Source organism: Vitis vinifera, chromosome 7 (genome assembly GCF_030704535.1).
Source record: "Vitis vinifera cultivar Pinot Noir 40024 chromosome 7, ASM3070453v1".
In the NCBI taxonomy this organism is placed as follows: Eukaryota; Viridiplantae; Streptophyta; class Magnoliopsida; order Vitales; family Vitaceae; genus Vitis; species Vitis vinifera.
The window spans coordinates 29,368,122-29,388,754 of record NC_081811.1 but is presented as its reverse complement, the minus strand read 5'-3'; the positions used below and the strand labels follow the sequence as shown (position 1 = coordinate 29,388,754).

The 20,633-nt window shown below is 39.3% G+C and overlaps 1 protein-coding gene across 2 annotated transcripts in view; it reads right to left on the bottom strand.

The window, feature by feature from the left end:
* LOC104879936 (uncharacterized) overlaps positions 1-20,633 on the bottom strand; it is a 43,276-nt gene that overhangs the window by 20,149 nt on the left and 2,494 nt on the right. Inside the window, exons 2-3 of one of the 2 annotated variants that reach the window (XM_010654628.3) lie at positions 20,226-20,337; positions 17,137-17,298 (exon numbers count right to left, since the gene is read on the bottom strand). In XM_010654628.3, coding sequence (XP_010652930.1) covers positions 17,137-17,298; positions 20,226-20,337 — 274 coding nt within the window. The remainder of the gene's footprint in view (positions 1-17,136; positions 17,299-20,225; positions 20,338-20,633) is intronic. The other variant, XM_019221350.2, reaches the window with a different exon arrangement.

Genomic DNA, 20,633 nt, shown 5'->3' with positions numbered 1-20,633 from the left:
TCCTTTGTCTGGTTAGTGGCACACAAGAAGGTGAATACTAATGATATGTTACAAGTGAGAAGACCCTACAAAGCCCTTAGTCCTGATATTTGTATCTTGTGCATGAAGCACGGGGAATCAGCAGATCATCTTTTTCTTCATTGTTCCTTGACGATTGGGTTGTGGCACATGTTATTTTAGTTAGCTAAGATGGATTGGGTTCCCCCAAGGAGCATATATGACATGATGTCCATCAAATTTAAAGGCTTCGGTAATTCTAAGAGAGGGATAGTTTTGTGGCAAGCTGCGAGCATAGCTCTAATTCGGGTTGTGTGGTGGGAAAGAAACGCAAGGATTTTCGAGGATAAAGCAAGGAATTCAGAGTTCCTTTAGGACTCTATTGTTTTCCTTGCTTCCCTTTGGGCTTTCTGTTCCAAGGCATTCAAGGGGATTCCCCTTAATGTGATTCAACTGGATTGGATAGCGGTGTGTACTCCATAGGGATTGGTCCTTAGTGAGAGTTCGTTTGTTTTATGTGTATTTTCCTGTAATTTAGTTGTCTTTGGTGGGAGGATTTCTCATCCTTCTTCTTGTACTTCTTTTTTATATTAATATATCTTTGTGGCGTTTCCAATCAAAAAAAAAATAAATAAACCAAGTATAGAAATTTTAAAACAGACGCCTAATTTAGAGTACCGTACAGATGGCACAGCTTTCAGATCGACTTGAAAATGAGTGTGACATGCATGAGAGAGACATCTAATTCAACATTAGGCTTCCCAATATATGGAATGTTACACCATAAATATGTGTTATAGAGATTTACACAAGCTTCATATAACACCAAAAATTAGACAAGCAAGTCTCCTAAAAGGTGTACCAAACAATTTAAAGCTTTAAATATATCTTTACATTTTGTAGCCAGAGTTTCCTATCTTGAATATTAGACACTTTAAAATCACTGCATGGTACTTGACTGCCAAATATTCTACATTGAACTCCCTTAAATAGTTGTTTGGATCTCTAAGATTAATGGAAATTGAATAAAGAAGAAATAATGATAAATATACCCACAGCTAAAGAGCTACTGAGAAGGAGGAAACCAATTAAGAGGGGTGGAAGGGTATAGAAAACCAACAGACATTTAAGTTAGTTTGGTTGTTGTAAAGTGCCAAGAAAAGTGCAAAAACTCGGGAAATAGTTTTCTTATATTTGAACACCATGAAAGAAGATAACAAAAAAAGATTAAGGAAAAGCAAAGAAAATAGTAAAAAATTCTTCTCTATATTGTCCTTAAAGAAAAGGTGAGGAAAGTTTGAGTAAAGTGCATTCCTCAACGATTTAATTTTCTTTCCCTCAACTTTTCCATGAACAACCAAACAAGAGAAATTATTCACAATTTTTCCTTATATTTGTCCTCTCTATTTTGTTTCCCTCGTACTTTCTAGGAACCAAAAACATAGCCTTACTCTATTTACCAAAAACAAGCATCAATCTAGTAAATATCACCCCCTCAGTCATCCCAACACCATTTTATGAATATCTTGGCACAACACTCAAGAAGTGGTTATCCACTTAGGCATTTACTTTAACCCTATGGGCAAAATTCTCTTCAATCTACCATCCTAATGGATGAACTATTCAAAATAATGAAAAAATTGGTCAAATCTAGATGTTTATAGACCACATAATTTTTTTGTTGTTCCTTATTTCCATCAATTAATCATTCAAGACAATGAAAGCTATCTCTAGGCTAAAAATCAATATCAATAGAAGTGAATTAATTCTAGTTAGGAAAGGTAGCTAATACAGAGGTTTGGTTTTTGCACTTGGATGCAAGGTGGTGCAACTTCCTACCACTTAGGTCTCCCTTCAAGTGCCCCCTTTATATCATCAATAGTTTGAACTATGGTGGAAGAGAGATTTCATAAAAAAGACTTGTTATTTGGAAAAGGCAATATCACTCAAAATTGGGAGGCTTACTTTGATGAAAGGCTCTTTGTCTCATTTACCTATTTATAGAATCTAAGAAGAATTCGAGGTAAGAGAATAAATTTCTTCCTTGATTTCAATTTGTACATCCCACATATTTACACAAATATTCCTAATATAAAAAATAGAAACTTTTCTAACCTAATTCTATCAAATTCCCTTGATTATATCTTCTCCTTAATTATAAAAATATACAGCTATAATCTTCCCACATATTTATACAAATATTCCTAATATAAAAAATAGAAACTTTTCTAACCTAATTCTATCAAATCCCCTTGATTATATCTTCTCCTTAATTATAAAAATATACAACTATAATTTTTCCTAATTACATTCTTCCACACTCCCCCTCAAACTAGTGAATAAATGTTTTGCATTCCCAACTTGGATACACTTACTTGAAACGTTGTACCACTTAAACCTTTGGTAAGTATATCTGCAAGTTGTCAGTCAGTAGATACATAAGGAGTACAAATCAGCCCACTATCTAGTTTCTCCTTAATAAAATGTTTGTCTATCTCAATGTGCTTCGTTTGATCATGTTACACTGGATTATGTGCAATACTAATTGCAAATTTATTATGGCAATAAAGTCTCATTGGGTTATCCCATTTATTCTTCAAATCTTCCAAAATAATCTTCAATCATAGTAGTTCACAAACTCCTTAGGCCATTGCTCGAAACTCTGCTTCTACATTGGACCTTGCCACCAAACTCAGTTTCTTACTTCTCCATGTTACCAGATTCACACCAAGAAAGGTGCAATACCCAGTATTTGATCTTCTATCAACCATAGATCCAGTATAATTTGCATCTATGCATGCTTCAAGTATCAGTCCCAAGTTTCATTTAAATACAACTCCCTTTCCTAAAGACCCCTTAAGGTATTGTAGCACTCAACTAGCAGTTTACAGATGAACCTCTTTTGAACTATGCATGAATTGGTTAATCACACTCACAAAATATGCTATATCTAGTCTTGTATAAGAGAGATAAATGAGTCTTCTTACCAAACGTTGATACATCTATCTATCTACCGCAACATCTTCCTCAACCTCTCCAAACTTATGATTAGGATCTATTGGTGTGCTTGTTGGTTTACACGCCAACTTCCCTGTTTCCTTTAGAAGGTTTGTTACATATTGTTGCTAAGAAATAAAGATTCTCCGCTTAAAATGTGCAACTTCGATTCCAAGGAAGTATTTCAACCTTCCTAACGCTTTTAAACTCAAACTCCTTGGTCAAGTATTGTCTCAAAGTCTTTCTCTCATTTTCATCATTTCCTATCACAATGATGTCATCCACATACATCAAAAGAGTTGCAACTCCCCCCCAATCTAGATGTTTGATGAACAACATATAATCTCCCTGACTTTGTCTATATCCCATGTTTTTTACCACTTTAGCAACCTTTCAAACCATGCCCTTGGAGATTGTTTCAACCCATATAGAGTTTTCTTCAATTTACACACCTCTTTAGTGGCTAAATCACTTCCAAATCCAGGAAAGACTTCCATATAAATCTCTTCTTCTAGATCTCCATTTAGAAATGCATTTTTAATATCGAACTATTGTAAATCCCGGTTATAATTTGTTGCCAATGATAACAAAACTCCAAATGTGTTCATCTTGGCAACAGTAGCAAATGTCTTTAGATAATCCATGTTATATGTTTGAACATATCCTTTAGCCACCAATCTTGTCTTGTACTTCTCTAATGTCCCATCTGATCTATACTTAACAATATAAACCCACTTACATCCCACTAATCTTTTTCCCATAAACAAATCTACCAACTCCCAAGTTTTATTTTTCTTCAAGGCTTCCATTTCTATATTCATGGCTTGCCTCCAATTTTCATTAGATAAAGCCTCAAATAGAGTTGTAGGAATATGAACATTGCTCAAACTTGTAAAAAAACTTTTATGAGATGGAGACAACTTTTTGAATGACACAACATGGGAAAGTGGATACAAAGGATGTTTAGTGCATTCCCTCATTCCCTTCCTAATGACAATAGAGAGGTTTTGGTCTATGGGTTTTTCAAATTGAAGTTCTAACTCAGTTTGTAAGGGAGGATGAGAGATTGTTACCTCATTTCCAAAAGTCGGTTCAGATTCTTGAACTTGTATAAGCCGAGGAATTGCAACTTTCTTCCTTGAGTACACTTTTCTAGTCATTCAATTCTCAAGAGCAGGCTCAATGGATGACTCGAGTTCAAAGGAAGATATAGATACTAGATCGGACACTTTTAAGAGGATCAATACAATCAATGAGAGTTATAGATATCGAATCAGACACTTTAAGAGGGTCGATAAGGTCAATGAGAAAAGGATCAATGAAATAGGAATCATGATCCTTGTCTTCCTCGATCGAATTCTCCCATTGAAGGCAAGGAATGGGAAAATAAGATTCACTTTCATTAAAAGTAACATCAACTAAGAAAAAAAAAAATGGATGGTGGATGGTAACACTTATACCCTTTTTGAGTTAACGAATATCCCACAAAAATTCAGTGACTACTCTTAGATCCAATTTCCCCTTATTTGGAGTGTGAACATGTCCAAAGAACACACCCAAATATCCTAGGAATGATATGGTTTGTGGTTCTCATATTAAGATAAAATGATGAGAGTATTTCTATGAGACTTTTGAACCTAAGACTCTAGAAGGTAATCAGTTTATGAGATGTATGGTGTTAGAAAGGCTTCCCCCAAGAAGATTTAGGCACATGCTTTTGGAACAAAAGAGCTCGTGTTGTATCAAAGAGATAATCATTTTTCCTCTTAGCAACTTCACTTTGTTGTGAGGCATTTACACACAATGACTCATGAATTATACCTTCATGATGAAAGTATGGAGCTAAGACTTAATTGAAATAATATTTGGCATTGTCTGACCAAAACCTCTTGATAATGACACCAAACTGGTTTTTTATCATGTTATGGAAATTTGTGAGAACAAAACTTGCATTAAATTTGTGATTAAGTAAAAAGATCCAAGAGACCTTAGTACAATTATCTACAAAGGACACAAACCAGCGTGCCCCAAATATATTTGGGACAAGGGAAGGGCCTCAACTATTACTATGAATTAGATGGAAAGGCTCTGAACTTCTTTTATTACTAATTGAAAAGGTTGAACACTTCTATTTGGCTAGTTCACATACATCACCGTAAAAGATCTCAACATCTAATTTCCTAAATAGAGAAGGCAACAAGATCTTAAGAGTTCTAAACAACGGATATCCAAGCCTATGATGATGAAACTAAATTTTTTTCTTTAAAAAGATGGTGCTAAAAAAAAAAAAAGATATGGATGATTTGTTTAGTGTCTCAAGGTGGTATAACCCATTCCGTTCTATAGAATCTGAAGAATTGGAAGTTAAAGAATAAATTTCTTCTTCTTAAAATTCAATCTATACATTTCCACATATTTATACAAATATTCCTAAACCAACAAATGGAAACTCTCCTAACCTAATCTATCAAATCCCCTTGATTACAAGATTGCCCTAATTATCTCCTTATTTAAAAAAATACACAACTATAATATTTCCTAATTACATTCTTCCACACGTTCCTTAACAAATCCAATCATCTTCCCCAAATGTTGGTCTTGAAATACACAGTGAGTAGGGTAAAAAATCACATTGCAACCCAAATCTTGTGTAAGTTTTTGTAAAGAAAAGATCAGTGGACAACTTTGGAAAATGAAGCACATTTCTAAGTATGAGCGTAGGACTAACTTGGATATCTCCTATACCTGCGACAATGGTTAATGAACTATTGATTGTGACTATTTTCCTGTTGCTTGGAAAAGGGTTATAGTTGTTAAATTGGTATGATGAATAAGTTATGTAATCTGTGACATTTGAATCTACAACCCACAAGTTGGAAAAGATTTCATCTGAGGCTTTTAATACAATGGGAATAGGAAACTTATCTAAAAGTGTCAATGAGTAGGTACTTGAAGGTTTCTCAAGATTACCCAACAAAATTTTTAGTTTTTCAATCTCCTCTCAATTAAATCCGTCTGGTTTCAAGGATCTTTTTTCAACTAGTTGAACAAAAGACGAGTGTGCATGTCCAATATCCTTTCATTGCCCTTCATTGTAACTAGTTGTCATTCCTTCAAATTAAGTGGTGGTTTTTTATACCTCATAATTTTTTTTCTCCTTTTTCTTTTCTTCCTCATTTTTTTATTTTCCCACCTTCTTCCCCCCCCCCCCCCCCCCCCCCCTTTTTTGGGAAATATAAAAGGGCTCTAAGTTAAAAGAACTTACTTGTGTTAGGATTCCAAGACCGTGTTAGAGTTCCTCACTAGAGTCAATGTGGAATAAGGTGGCCGCAGCAAGGGCATCATCGGTCTGGCACTCTTGATAATCATAGAAGTACGTTGAAGGTCCGACACTCTTAGTTTCCAACAATATCTACAATGCAAGGAACGCCTATAGTAGGAAAAAAATCTTCATTTGCAACAGCAGTAATAGCGCAATTTCTTTTTTGATAAGTTTGCAATGAAGCGAGGGTGGAAACCTAAGGTAAAAGGAAGGCTAACGGCAAGGAAGATCCAAGGGCGAAGCGAGGTTGAGACAAAATGAAGGCCGCACAATCTATCAACGATGTGATTTCTCTTGCAATAATGGCACAACATGAGCTTTGTGTGGTGCAACGGCGGTGTGAAGCAAAGATGAAGATGACTTCCAACAATGGCCATCAAAGGTGACAGCGTGAAGCAAAGGTAAGACCAACGGGGTGAAGCAGAGGCGAGGGCAACGACGTGAAGAGGCTGCTTTAGTGTGGGTTTTGCAACAATGATGTGATTCAAATGAAAGAAAAGCTTTTAAGGTTGACTCTGATCTTCAAACTCGACAATGAAGGCTGAAAATTCTTCTTCTTGATTCCCATATTTACGAGCCTAAGGCTCTGATACCATGTTGAATCTAAGAAGAATTTGAAGGTATGAGAATAAATTTCTTCCTTGATTTCAATTTGTACGTCCTACATATTTATACAAATATTTCTAACACAAAAAACAGAAACTTTCCTAACCTAATTCTATCAAATCCCCTTGATTATGGCATTGTCCTAATCCTCTCCTTAATTACAAAAATATACAGTTATAATCTTTCATAATGACATTCTTCCACACTATTTATTTTGTCCTCACTCGTCATACCAAGGAAGGTGAATTTAAGGCTTGAGAATATTCAAAGAGATTTCTTCTAAGGAAGGGGAGCTCTTGAGAAAAACCTACACTTGGTGAAATGGTGAATCACCTGCGTCAAAAAGCGAAAACGGGGCCTTGGCATTAGAGATCTTCCTACACTCAATAAGACACTTCTTGCCAAGTGGAGTTAAGAGTTATGCTATAGAAAGTGAGTCTCTTCGGAAGTAGATTATCGTTGAGAAGTTTGAGGAAAAAGGAGATGGTTAGTGTTCTCAGGAAGTGAGTGATGGTTTTAAGGTAGGGTTGTGGAAGACCATTAAAGACAATGGAATATTTTCAAAAGTAGAACCTCTTTTGTTGCAACAAATGGAAGGAGAGTGAAGTTCTAGAATGATAGGTGATGTTATAATTCTCCTTAAGGTGTATGTTTCCCCTTGTTGTATGTCATAGACTCATAACATAATAAGAGGGTGCTTGGGTGACAAATTTATGAGACCAATGAGTTGAGAGAGCTAATAGAGTTCCTACTTTATAATACAATTGAATGATTAAGAGATGGAAAGTGTAGAAGAGTCCCTCTCAAGTTTGAAAGAAAAATCTATGAATAGGGATAAGGAGCATAGAGTGGTCTATATGGATTCAAGGAATGAACTGGGTGCTGGGTGACAAATTTATGAGATCAGTGAGTTGAGAGAGCTAAGAGAGTTTCTGCTTTATAATACAATTGAATGATTAAGAGATGGGCAGTGTAGACGTGTCTCTCTCAAGTTTAAAAGAAAAATCTATGAATAAGGATAAGGAGCATAGAGTGGTCTATATGGATTCAAGGAATGACAACTTTTAAGTTAAATCTCTTTTATTCCTTTCCAATGTCTAAAAGGATAATGTTGGTCACTCTAAGAGTAATTTGGAATTCTTAAGTTTTTTTCAAAAGTGTAGTTTTCACTTGGGAAGTCAACTTGGGTTTTGATTTTGACTTTGAACCAGCTATAAAGGAGATGATTGACCTTGGTGAATAAATGCTATCTATGCAAGAGGAAGAAGAATCTATTGATAACATTCTCCTTCATTGCACCAAAACAAGTTTTATGGCAAATTGTTTTCTCCTTGTCATGGTACAAAAGCAGATATGGTCCAGTATTCCCTTGTTCCCTATATTGGTTATGTTCCTCATTTCTCAAGGATGGGAGATCCATATTGAGATAAAGATCCCGCGCCATTAATAGCTTGGATATCAATGTTTATCATAGATTTTGTACATTGGTTAGATAATAAGGAGAGGGAATTATCTTTTGTTGCTCTCTTTTTTCTTTGCCTTTTTATGCCCTTTATAAAGGCACTATGGACTTTGGTGCACCTCTTTGCCACAAGTTGTTAATATATTTTTGCTTCCCTATCAAGAAAGGTCACTTCTTGATATACTTGTATCTCATTTCTACCTCTTGCTTTATAAAGTCACATCCCAAACATTTACGCTATAATTATCATGAGTTTAGTTCTTTTTTTTTTCTCCTTTTTTAACCAACAGGTAGAACTATTCAAAAGATAATCAAAGCTCTTTTATTTAATTTCAATTTCAAAGAAAAAGTTCTAACTTTTCAGAAAACCACAACCAATTCATTACATGCTAAAAGAGTATTAAGACATAATGATAGAGTTTTTACAATTCTCAAAGAAAAAAAAAATGAACCTTTGTCAGTAAAAAGCAAGTACAACCATCAATATATTTACTATAAATAGCATGCATGAACAGACCAGATTACCCCTTCCCTCTAAGAGAAACATGTTCTTGAGTAAAGACATTGTGGATGAAACAAAGAAAAGAAACGGAAAGTAAAGGGGAGGGGGGTGGATGGATAGCAAAGCATCTTATGACGTTTTTGACATTTCAACCAACCTTCTTTGCATGATGCCTCCTCTCTCTCCCTCCCCTCCCCCTCAGCTCTCTCTTTCTTTTCTCACACACACAATCCCAACAACTTAGTAAATCAATAGGACATCAATTCAATGTGTACATAAAGTTGTGCAGACTTCCAATCCAAAGTGGTAACTGGCTTAGAATGTTAATCTTAATTTATCTTGCACTCATATATCAAGAGTCAAAACTTCATTGGTTCATCATGATATCATACTTGGAGGTAAGAAGAGTAAGCCTGTGAGAAGCATGGGTTTTTCTATGCATGGAAATTCAAACAAAATCTTGAGTTTATATTGGATGGTCACAGGGGCATTTCCAGAAAAGCTGAAAAGTCCTTGGAGCTGTATTGATCAATTGGGTACAATCAAGCAATCAGTAAAATTGCACATCACTACAAGGGTCTATCAATCAACCTGAGTGGTGCTGTACTTTCGCAGTTTCAGGTCTTTTTCAAGGCACCAGATGACTACCTTAAGTAATCTAATTAGACCGCCTTGCCAAATTTATGTATAGATTTCCTAACTACCTTTCATAGCTTCCAAAGAAAGCTTGAGCTAGAAAGAAAATTGAGCATCATAAATAGATCTTAGCTAAGGTTTCTAGAAGATTCCATCAAGTCATTATTGATTTGAAAATCCACACCCATTCTCTCAATTCTTCTTGACATTGGCATTTGAATTCAACCATGAAGCAAGTTCAAGGAAGTAATCCGTGCCACACCTTGGTGAGACATCAATGAGGATCTCTAAGAGTTGGTTATAAGGGTATTGGGAATCAAGTACAAGTTCAGGTTAAGTAAGCCAAAGGGATGGATTGATGATCATGGATATGATAATTCTCTCATATTTTCTTTGTGGATTTTGTAGTAGTCCTTATCATTTTTTCTTTGTGGATTTTGTAGTAGTCATTAGGTTCACAGTTTTCCACCTAAACTTGGTTTCTTGTGGTTGTGATCTATATCTTAATTCAATAGATGATCATTGAGATGATGTTGGATCATTGTGGTTGAAAACTGGGGTTAATCACTTTTTTCCTCTAGGACGTTTCTATACAATTAAGAACAGCTTGAGGCATACTAACTGGTCAACACACCAAAAATTCAATCAAATCATCTTAATGCTCCACTTGGTTACAAGTGCATCTACTAAGCTCGATTTGTGCTATTATATGATACTACGAACCTTGTCAAATAGTGCTATATAACAGTTAAAACTCTATTAGGATAGAGTATATTAAGTTCCAGTTTTTGTTTGGAGGCTCTGCCTCTAAGTAATAGTGGTTGTAGCATTGCTGGTATGGCTGTGGGGGTTGCATTGGTGGGAGTAATGGTTATTGTGGTAGCAGGATTTGGTCGTGTGGTTTTCCAGCCTTAAGCTGGTCATCCTCACCCCCGGATTACTTTTAATTATGGTCTTGTGGTTTCTTGGTTGCTTTAAGTTATGAAGCGAAAAATCCAATTGCTGAAGAATCATGGTCTAAAAAGGTTTTACGACAATGCCGGTAACTTCCCCTGGAGGTAGGTGTTGTTTGGTGTTGAGTTGAAGACTTTTGAGATTAGCATAGAAGAACACAAAGGAAAAGTGCGTGGAAAGATCTGTGAAAGAGGCCCTAAGTTTTCTTCATAGGTCATATTTGGAGGGAAAGGTTTATCTCTGCTGCTAAAAGGGGTTGAGTCATGTTGTGGGCTAAAGGAAAGAACTCCTTTCAGGAAGCTATGGTCGGAAGGAGATAGAGAATACAGTCTGGAACTCCAAAATAATAGAGCAGGGAGATTCTTGTTTTGCGTTGTAAGAGATGCAGAAAACAAAAGATTTTCCTTGGCTTTTCTTGAAGGGAGAGGGCTTGTTGGAGGCTGGAAAATTCTCGCTAGAAAACTGAGAAATTTGGGAGTCTCTCCCCTTCAATGGAAAAGAGCTCTATTGGAAAACCACTTACCTTCTCAAGCTTCGCCCAGCAGTAGTGTAGACAGAGACACGTCTTCTCTTCGGGATTGCCCCGCGCCTCGCGATGCCGTCTAGCTAGAAATTGAGAAAGAAACTCTAGATAGGAATGAGGAACTGTTGGGCAAGTGCCTTGTGGGCTTTTGGGAGGGAGACTCTAATCGCCTTTCGAACCTCGTTTCCTTCGAGTCGTGGGCAAAGAACTCCTGGTTCTTGGAAGGGAACCTCTGGCTATCAAATATGAGAGAAAATCTCTTGCTTCTGGAGTTTGAATTTGAGAACGAAGCAGAGAGGGTGTATAATTCAAGGACAAGACGCTTCAGAGGAAAAAGCTTTTGCCTAGAAAAATGGAAGCCATCTGTGGGATGCCTTGAGGGAGATAGAGGGGATGCGCGCCACGTGTGGGTCAGAATTTTAGGTCTCCCTCTGCATCTTTGGGGAAGAAGTCTCTTCAAGAAGTTTGGAGACTCTTGTGGGAGGTTCATGGCTGTGGACGAAAACACAGCTGAACGTCAGAACCTCAAGTGGGCCAGAGTCCTCGTCGAAACCAGAGGTTAGCAACACCCAAGTTCGCTGCAGGTGGTTGTCAGTCCCTCTTGTTTCGCTCTACAACTCTGGTGGGAAGAAGAGCCTTCCTTCTCCACTGTGATCCCCTCCCACGGGTTTGGTGTTTGGAAGATTGGGGAAGACGAGGTGGCCCCTTCACTTGCTAAGGGGAGCGTGGACTCTCGACCCTCTTCCACAGTCTTTCCGCAGCCTGAAAAGTTGCCCCCGCCGGTCTTGGGGAGTGGTGCCCCTACCTCGAACAAGACGGGTGCAGCTGCTACCCTTTCCCATGCTCGCGAAGTAGAGACGGGCCAGCGTCCCCTTTCCCCTGCCTGTGATATGGACATGGGCCAGAGTCTGAATGCCATGGCCCATTCGAGCCTGGCCTGTGGTAGTTCCTTTGGGTCTGGGCTAGAGAAGGCCCAAGTCTCAACCACTTTGGGGTTTCCTCTTAAGCCCCTCGGTCTAGCCCTTTCCAAAGATTTAGGGCAAGGAAGCCCTAAGTGCTCGCCGTGCTGGAGGAGAGGAACCCCCGCTCCAGCTCATACCATCGCAAGGACTCCCCAGATGGAAGCGTCACCCCTTTTGGATGCGTCAACGCCTGCGATTGAGCCTTCCCTCCCCGTCGAAGCTCGCAATCCACAAGGTATGCTCTCTCTACCCCCGATCTCCTTGAGAGGGGAATCATCCTCTTCTTCTACTCCATTCTGGGATTTGGGGCTTGAGAGGGGAAGGGGACCATGCTCTGGTCTGTTGAAATCGACGACAAGGGAAGAGGAAGCGACGCCGAACCCTCTGTCCATGATGCTCAAAGATGGGTCGACAGTGGTTCTGACTGAAGCCCCGAGCTCTGATCCGGAAAAAGACGTGGCGAAGCAGAGAGACCTGTTGGCTGCTCCCCCATGCAAAGAAGAATGGTTAGAAGAGGAGCTCTCCAAACTATTTCATTTTAGCAAAGTCTTAGGAATGTCTGTCGAAGGTCATGAAGTCGAAATTCTAGCCTTGCTTAAGAAATTGAGGACTGGAAGTAACTCCCTCTGCAAGAGAAGGAAGAAGAAAAAATCTTGCATCACCCGCTTTGAAAGAGAGTTAAAAAGATTGGAATGCTTTGTTAGTTATGGGGGGACATCAGGGATAACCAAAAAATCCGATCAGAGCTCCTGGGATTTGATTCTAGTTGATTAATGAGAATTAAAATTCTCTGTTGGAACGTTCGAGGGCTTAATAATAGTGAAAAAAGAAAACTGATTAAGGGAGTGGTGAGGAATCAAAAACAAGATTTGGTTTGCCTCTTGGAGACGAAGGTGAAAGAAGTTTCTCTGCAAATGGTAAAAAAGTGTGGGAGTAGGAAGATTTCTTAATTGGGCTTCAGTGGACGCTAGGAGCGCGGTAGGAGGCCTTCTTCTCTTCTGGGATAACAGAGTCTTGGAGAATTTGGAGGTAAAAAGCGGGGGGTACTCCATTTCTGTTCGTTTTAGAAACTGCACTGATGGCTTCTCTTGGATTTTCTTTGGAGTGTATGGGCCAGTGATAGGTAGCGAAAATGAAGAATTTTGGGAGGAGCTTGGAGCCATTCGTGGCCTCTGGGAAGACCCTTGGTGCATAGGAGGGGACTTTAGTATTGTAAGATTTCCAGAGGAAAGAAAAAATGCCCCTAGACTCACAACTGATATGAGGAGATTTACAGAGGTGTTAGGGGAGCTGGGGCTGAGGGATTTCCCATTGGTTGGAGGTCATTTCACTTGGATAGGGGGTTTGAACTCTCAAGCTGCCTATAGATTGGACCGTTTCCTGATCTCGGACCAATGGGAGGACCACTTCTCTGCCATCACACAATCTGCTCTCCCTCGCTTGGTCCCTGATCACAGCCCCATAGTTCTAGAAGCTGGTGAATTCTCTTCAGGCAAAAGCCCCTTCCGTTTTGAAAATATGTGGCTAAAAATAGATGGTTTCAAAGACCTAGTAAGAAGCTGGTGGAATGGCTATTCTGTCGAAGGCTATAGCAGCCATTGCATCGCTGAGAAACTCAAAGCACTTAAGAAAGACCTGAAAAACTGGAACAAGGAGGTGGTAGGCAACGTTTCTTTCAATAGAGCAGAGGCCTTCTCCCGCCTACAGCGGTGGGAGGCCAAGGAGAATGAGAACTCTCTTACTCCTGGAGATGTGGAGGCTAAAAATTTGGCTCTTGAGGACTATAAGAAATGGGCTCTTCTAGAAGAAACTTCTTGGAGATAGAAGTCAAGAGAAATCTGGTTAAAAGAAGGTGATAAAAATACCAAATATTTCCACAAAATAGCCAATGATAGGGCAAGAAGGAACTTCCTGTCTAAAATTAAAGTGAATGGGGTGAATCTCTCTTCCTTGGAAGATATAAAAGAAGGTGTTTGTAGAGCCTACCAGTCCCTTCTCTCAAATTCTAGGGATTGGAGGCCTAGTATCAATGGCCTTAACTTCAAGGAGCTGAAAAAGGCTTGGCCAGCAACCTAGAAGTTATGTTTTCTGAGGAAGAAATTTTTGCAGCCCTAAGCAGTTTCTGTGGTGACAAAGCCCCAGGCCCGGACGGCTTCACAATGGCCTTCTGGTTGTTTTGTTGGGACGTTGTAAAACCAGAGATTTTAGGTCTCTTTAGAGAGTTCTACCTCCATGGGACCTTCCAAAGAAGCTTAAACTCCACGTTCCTCTTGCTTATTCCTAAGAAGGAGGGGACCGAAGACCTAAGAGATTTCAGACCAATCAGCCTAATAGGGAGTGTATACAAATTGCTTGCCAAAGTCATTGCCAATAGACTAAAATCAATGATGGGGGAGGTGATTTCTGATTCTCAGCATGCTTTCATCCATGAGAGACAGATTTTGGACGTTGTTCTTATTGCTAACAAAGCCCTTGATTCTAGATTGAAAGACAACATCCCGGGCCTCCTTCTCAAGATGGACATTGAGAAGGCTTTTGACCATGTCAATTGGGACTTTCTCATGGATGTGATGTCTAAGATGGGATTTGGGCATAGATGGATTAATTGGATGAAATGGTGCTGCTCTACGGCTACCTTCACGATCCTCATCAATGGAAGCCCTTCAGGCATATTTCGTAGCTCTAGGGGATTGAGACAGGGCGACCCTCTATCCCCCTATCTTTTCCTTTTTGTCATGGAAGCTCTTAGCCAATTGTTGTCTTGTGCAAGAAATGGGGGCTTTATTTTTGGTTTTAGAGTGGGAGGAAGAGGAAGAGAGGGGTTGTTCGTGTCCCATCTCTTGTTTGCCGATGACACCTTAATTTTCTGTGACGCCAATGGAGACCAGTTGCGATATCTTAGCTGGACCTTCGTGTGGTTTAAGGAGATCTCAGGATTAAAAGTCAATCTGAGCAAAACAGAGGCCATCCCAGTGGGGGAAGGCATTCCTATGGAGACTCTTGCGTCGGTCTTGGGATGTAAGATAGGGAGTTTACCTACCTCCTACTTGGGTCTTCCCCTTGGAGCCCCTTACAAATCCACTAGAGTGTGGGATGCAGTGGAAGAAAGATTCAGGAAAAGGTTGTCTCTCTGGAAAAGGCAATACCTCTCCAAAGGTGGTCGTCTTACCTTGCTAAAAAGCACCCTCTCTAGCCTCCCAACCTACTTCCTTTCTCTCTTTGTGATCCCCAAGAGGGTGTGTGCAAGGCTTGAAAAGATCCAAAGGGATTTCTTATGGGGCGGTGGAGCCTTAGAGAATAAACCTCACTTGGTGAGTTGGAAGGCTATTTGTGCCGCTAAAAAGGAAGAAGGCTTGGGCATTCGCAATCTAGCTACTTTTAACAAGGCCCTTCTTGGGAAGTGGTTGTGGAGATTTGCTAATGAGAATGAGTCCCTATGAAAGCAAATTATCTCTAGTAAGTATGACCTTCAAGAGGGGGGATGGTGCTTTAAAGGTGTAAGAGACCGTTATGAGGTGGGGGTTTGGAAGGCCATCAGAAATGGTTGGGAGAACTTTCATTCTCATTCCCGCTTCATCATAGGGGAAGGCACTAGAGTAAAGTTTTGGAAGGACTTGTGGTGTGAAAATCAATCTCTGGAAGAAACTTTCCCCATCTTGTTTAATCTCTCCGTCAACAAAGAAGGCTAGGTTGCTGAGGCTTGGGAGGAAAACGAAGTTGGGGGTAGCTGGGGGCTTCGTTTTAATAGACACCTTAATGATTGGGAAGTGGGAGAAGTAGAAAGCTTATTAAGCAAGCTTCATCCTTTGACCATTAGAAGAGGTGTGGATGACTTGCTCCGATGGAAAGAGAACAAGAATGGGACATTTTCTATCAAGTCTTTTTATAGCTTACTCTCAAGGGGCACAAAGCCCCCCTTCCCGGCTAGAACTATTTGGACGCCTTGGGTTCCAATTAGGGCTAGCTTCTTTGGGTGGGAAGCAGCTTGGAGTAGGCTACTCACCACTGACCGCCTGAAGAGATTTGGTTGGAGCATCCCCAACAGGTGTTTTTTGTGTAAATATGAGGAGGAAACCACAAATCATCTTCTTCTGTTTTGCGAGAAAGCCAGAATGTTATGGCTTCTAATCTTCTCCCTTTTTGGGATGCAATGGGTGATGCACTCCTCTGTGAAAAGAAACCTCCTGGGTTGGCATGGATCTTTTGTGGGCAAGAAAAAGGAGAAAGCTTGGAGAGTTGCCCCCCTCTGCCTGATGTGGACCATCTAGAAAGACAGGAATAGGAGGGCCTTCGATTATATTGAGAGGAACGATCATAATATTAAATCCATTTTTTTGTACACTTTTGTGAATTGGGTTAAGGTGTATATAGAGGAACACACTTTGTCTTTGATAGATTTCGTAGACTAGCTAGCCACCAAGTAAGGGTCAGGCTTGTTTGTTCCTTTGCTTTTTGCTTCTTTGCATTTGGTATACTCCATGTATACCCTTTCTCTAGCCTTTTGGCTCTTAATGAATTTACCTTACCTATCAAAAAAGAACAGCTTTCCAGACTGCCTTATTAAATAAATTCTGAAATAAAGAACATCTAATCCTCAGGTTTCTCTAATATCCTCAGGTTTCAAAAGGATTATTAACAATTCCTCCTTTCGGGCCTCAACAACTACAACTTTCAAAGGCACTCCCCTCAGTGTTTGTATATATGGAAAGGATTTTTCATCCTTTACATGTACTTTTAAATCCTTATTGATTAATATTTTGTTTCTGATTAAAAAAAAAAATCAACAAAATACGGGTTAAAAGATCTCATGTGTTTATTTTCCACTTATCTAATAATTCCAATAAATTCTGACAAAAAGAACATTAATTGATGACCTATAAATACAGGTTAAAAGATCTCAGGTTTTTTTTTTCTGCTTATCTAATAATTACAACAGATTCATCAGCATAATTAGTAAGATACATTGGATGAATACTCCTAATCTTTCTTGGGGGTTATATAAGTACCACCACCAAGAGTTTTATAATTGAACACCTCCGCAACAAATTAATGCAATATAATATAAAAATGGAGGTGCCAATTATATTTTTCACATGTAAAAGACAAAAACATTCTTTAACTAGATAAAACATGAGAAAGATATAACAACTTCATCCTTGAAAAACAGAACGCAACCTTTTATGAATAAATTCTGCATGTTTTTGTATGATTTGAAGAGCTCCAATGACAGATTCATCATTGCCTCACTAGCAGCGGAGTTTTCCAGTTTAGCAAGAGAAAAGCAAATCAAAGGCATTCCCTTGGATTTCTGAGCAACCAATTTTGCATATGCAGCACCTGATATGCAGAAAGCATAGATATAATTTATGCATCAGATTTAGTTCCTTTTTCAAAATCTTCAAACCCACATGTGGACAAATAATGAATGCACCAAAAGAAGATGCCCAAAAAACAACAATATTGTATCCATTAACCTATCCCCATATATGATACAAAGATGAAAATTTTTAGGAACTGTTTACACAGCATCCACCACAAATATTAATTCTTTAGAATATCTTAAGTTTTTTTTATTAGCCATGCCTTAGAATAAGATTCATTTCAAATCACAAAAAGAAATCTGCACTAGAAACAGTTTAAACCCATACCAAATGTAACTCTCTAGGACAAATAGGGGGAAAGTGTTGGTTTGGGGTAGATTTGAAATCCTTTGAGATCTCAATGGAGTTGGTTAAGGGAAAGATAGTTGGTTTGATTGGGAGAGGGGGCGTGGTTTTTCTTCTTGGATCAGATTTGGTGAGAGAGGTCTCAGTTTGCTGTTGGAGGGGGGTTGAACTTTGCTGTGAATCCTGCAATAGTGGTGGATTGGAAGGAAGGGGGAAGGGTTTTCAAGTTGGAGCTCCGAAGCAACAATGCAGGAAGATTTTTGCATTGTTCAGTTTTGTCGTCCAAAGGGAAGAAATTTTCCTCAATCTTCCTAGAAGGACAGGGGGTCGAAGGGGGCTGGAAGACTCTAGCAAGAAAGTTGAGGAGCATTGGGGTGGTGCCAGCTAAAATTTCTTCGAAGTTGCCACAGGGGAATGTCTGTCCTAGGAGGTTGTGAGTAGAAGAAGCACCATGCAAGTTTGTTTCTTTTGTAGATGCAATCACTAATGGCAAGAAGGCAGAGGAAGAGGATACTTGGATCTAGTGTGGGCAAGAGGATATAAAGAGAAACCTGGAGCAGTTGAAGCTCTGTCTTGTGGGCAGTTAGGGTGTTTCTGCTGATGAGGCTCCAGATTTGGGTACACTCAGTTTGTGGGTTAGTAGCAACTGGACCTTGGATGGGAATCTTCATTTAAAGTGGTTGAGTAGTGCATTGATTTTGTTTATCTTTGATAACACTAGGGATGCTGAAAGGGTGTAGAGCTTGGGGTGTTGTTCTATAGAAGGAAAAAGGTTAACATTGGATTGGTGGAGCCCAAAAGTGGGTTGTCTCAAGGAAGGGGCTCTAGTTAAAGAAACTTGGGTAAGAGTTCTTGGGCTTCCATTGTACTTGCGGGGAATGGAGTTCTTCAAGAGAGTGGGAGACGCCTGCGGAGGTTTTGTGGGTGTGGAAGTGCCGACAGCAGAGAAATGACATGTTCAATGGGCTAAAATCTTAGTTCGCTCCAACAGGAAAGGTGGAGGTCAGGGGTGGTTATGAGGTTAGGGGTGCCTAGGCTCTTACAGGTGGTTGTAGGGTCTTTAACCTACACTGTTCAGTTATGGCGAGAGTCTTCTCCAAGTCTAGCAACAGTTTTCCACAAAGGAGGGTTGCAGGGAGCTGGAGGTCAGGGCTGGTTATGAGGATAGTTCACACACAGCTAGGAGAGTGGGGGCTGACATTGGGAGTCATGTTTACTGCCAAGCAACGTCAACAAGTTCTTTGCATGTTGACCACGCTTTGAAAGGATCAAGGTTCTCTTCCTGTAGCAGTGCATAGGAGGCAAAAGGAGCAAGTGAGAAGTTCGCCCTTGGGCCTTCCTATATGGCCCATTCTAGGCTATTGGGCAGTGTTTCAAGCACTCATTTTCCATCAGGTCTAGAAGGGGGAGTTTTCAAGCTGATTAGGCCCAGTCAGCCTCCAACTGCTTTGGCCCCTTGTTTTTTGGGCTGGCCCACTGTGGACCCCTGGGCTCCCAATTTTGGGACAAAACTAGTATTGGACTACTAAAAGCTTAAGTGTGTATCATAGGCTCTAACACCCTCCCCCTTGTGTGACCCCATATCTACATATGGAGAAGCACATAAGCGCATATGCAAACAAACCATGGACAACTTTCTTTAGACTTAGATGTGAGCTCAATAAACCAGGTTAAATAAACATGCATTGAGACTCAAACACATAACCTCCCACCAAAAGAGGCTTTGATACCATGTTGGACAACCCATTTTCCTAAAAGCTTAAGGTGTTAGGATTTTGCCCCTTCATGTATATTATGATTAGAATGAAACTCTAGGAACTTATAGTAGTCTAAAACCATGACTACAAAAATAAAATCGACTAAACTAATTAAAAGAAGAGCATGTAAAAATGGTAATTCATAAAATAGAATGAAGACATAAGATGTAATAACTTGCTCTCTCCCATATAGATATGGTATGTTCTAAGCCCAATGGGCCCTCACCGCTTTACAGCACATCTACACAATTAAGAGGAGTCCACTATATAGATAATGTCAGGAACTTCTTCCTTTATCCAATGTGAGATATCACATTCACCCCTTCCTCCTTCCTCCCCCACCAAGCCCCCCCTCCCCATCCCCCAATTTTTCCTCCCATGTAGATAATGTCCTTCTAAGCCTAATGAGCCCTTACAGCTTTAAAACACATCTACATAGTTAAAAAGAACCCACTGCATATATAGTGTCAAGAACTTCTTCCCCTATCCGATGTAGGATATCACATGCAACCTCAATGCTTCCTTTTTTTTATAGTAATTTTTTTTTCTTTCTTTTTGGACCTATTTTTTTTATAGGATTTCTTTTTGGACCTATTGAGACTAAAACCCGGAATCCCCCACAAACCCACCCCAATCCTTTACCACTTGAGTTGGGCCTTAAAGGCCCTCAATGCAATATTTAAAAATGGAATGAAAACCAAAAAATCTAAACAATAATAGTAATCCGCATATCCACATTTCTTGTAGAGCAAGAAACACTAAGTATGCTTTACTCACTTCCACACCAATCACAACATCTACAATAGCACTAAGGTTAAAATAAAGTTAGAGTATCAATTACCATCAGATTTAGCATTTTCTTCTAGAACAAGCTTTACATCTTCGGATTTTATAGAGGCTATGACATAATCAACAAACTCAGACCATGAGCCTCCAATTCCAACAGTGTCTCTCTGCACATAAAATAAAAAGAAAGAGACTAATAACACTAACTCATATTTAGCATATATATCACATTGTTTTTATGCTATGTATGTGTGTGTAAACCATACACAAAGCAAAACATCAAATGGTTTTGAAATTTCACTTAAACACTTAAGTTTAGTGGCTGAAAAAAATGTAGCAACCCACCATTTTCAAGGTTTTGTATGTGTAAGCATCTTTGTGTATAGGCAAATTCCGGGTCACAATTCTCATTGTGTTCTCCTAGCTTAATTTCTCAAATCCTCCCTTGGACTCTTGTCATTTC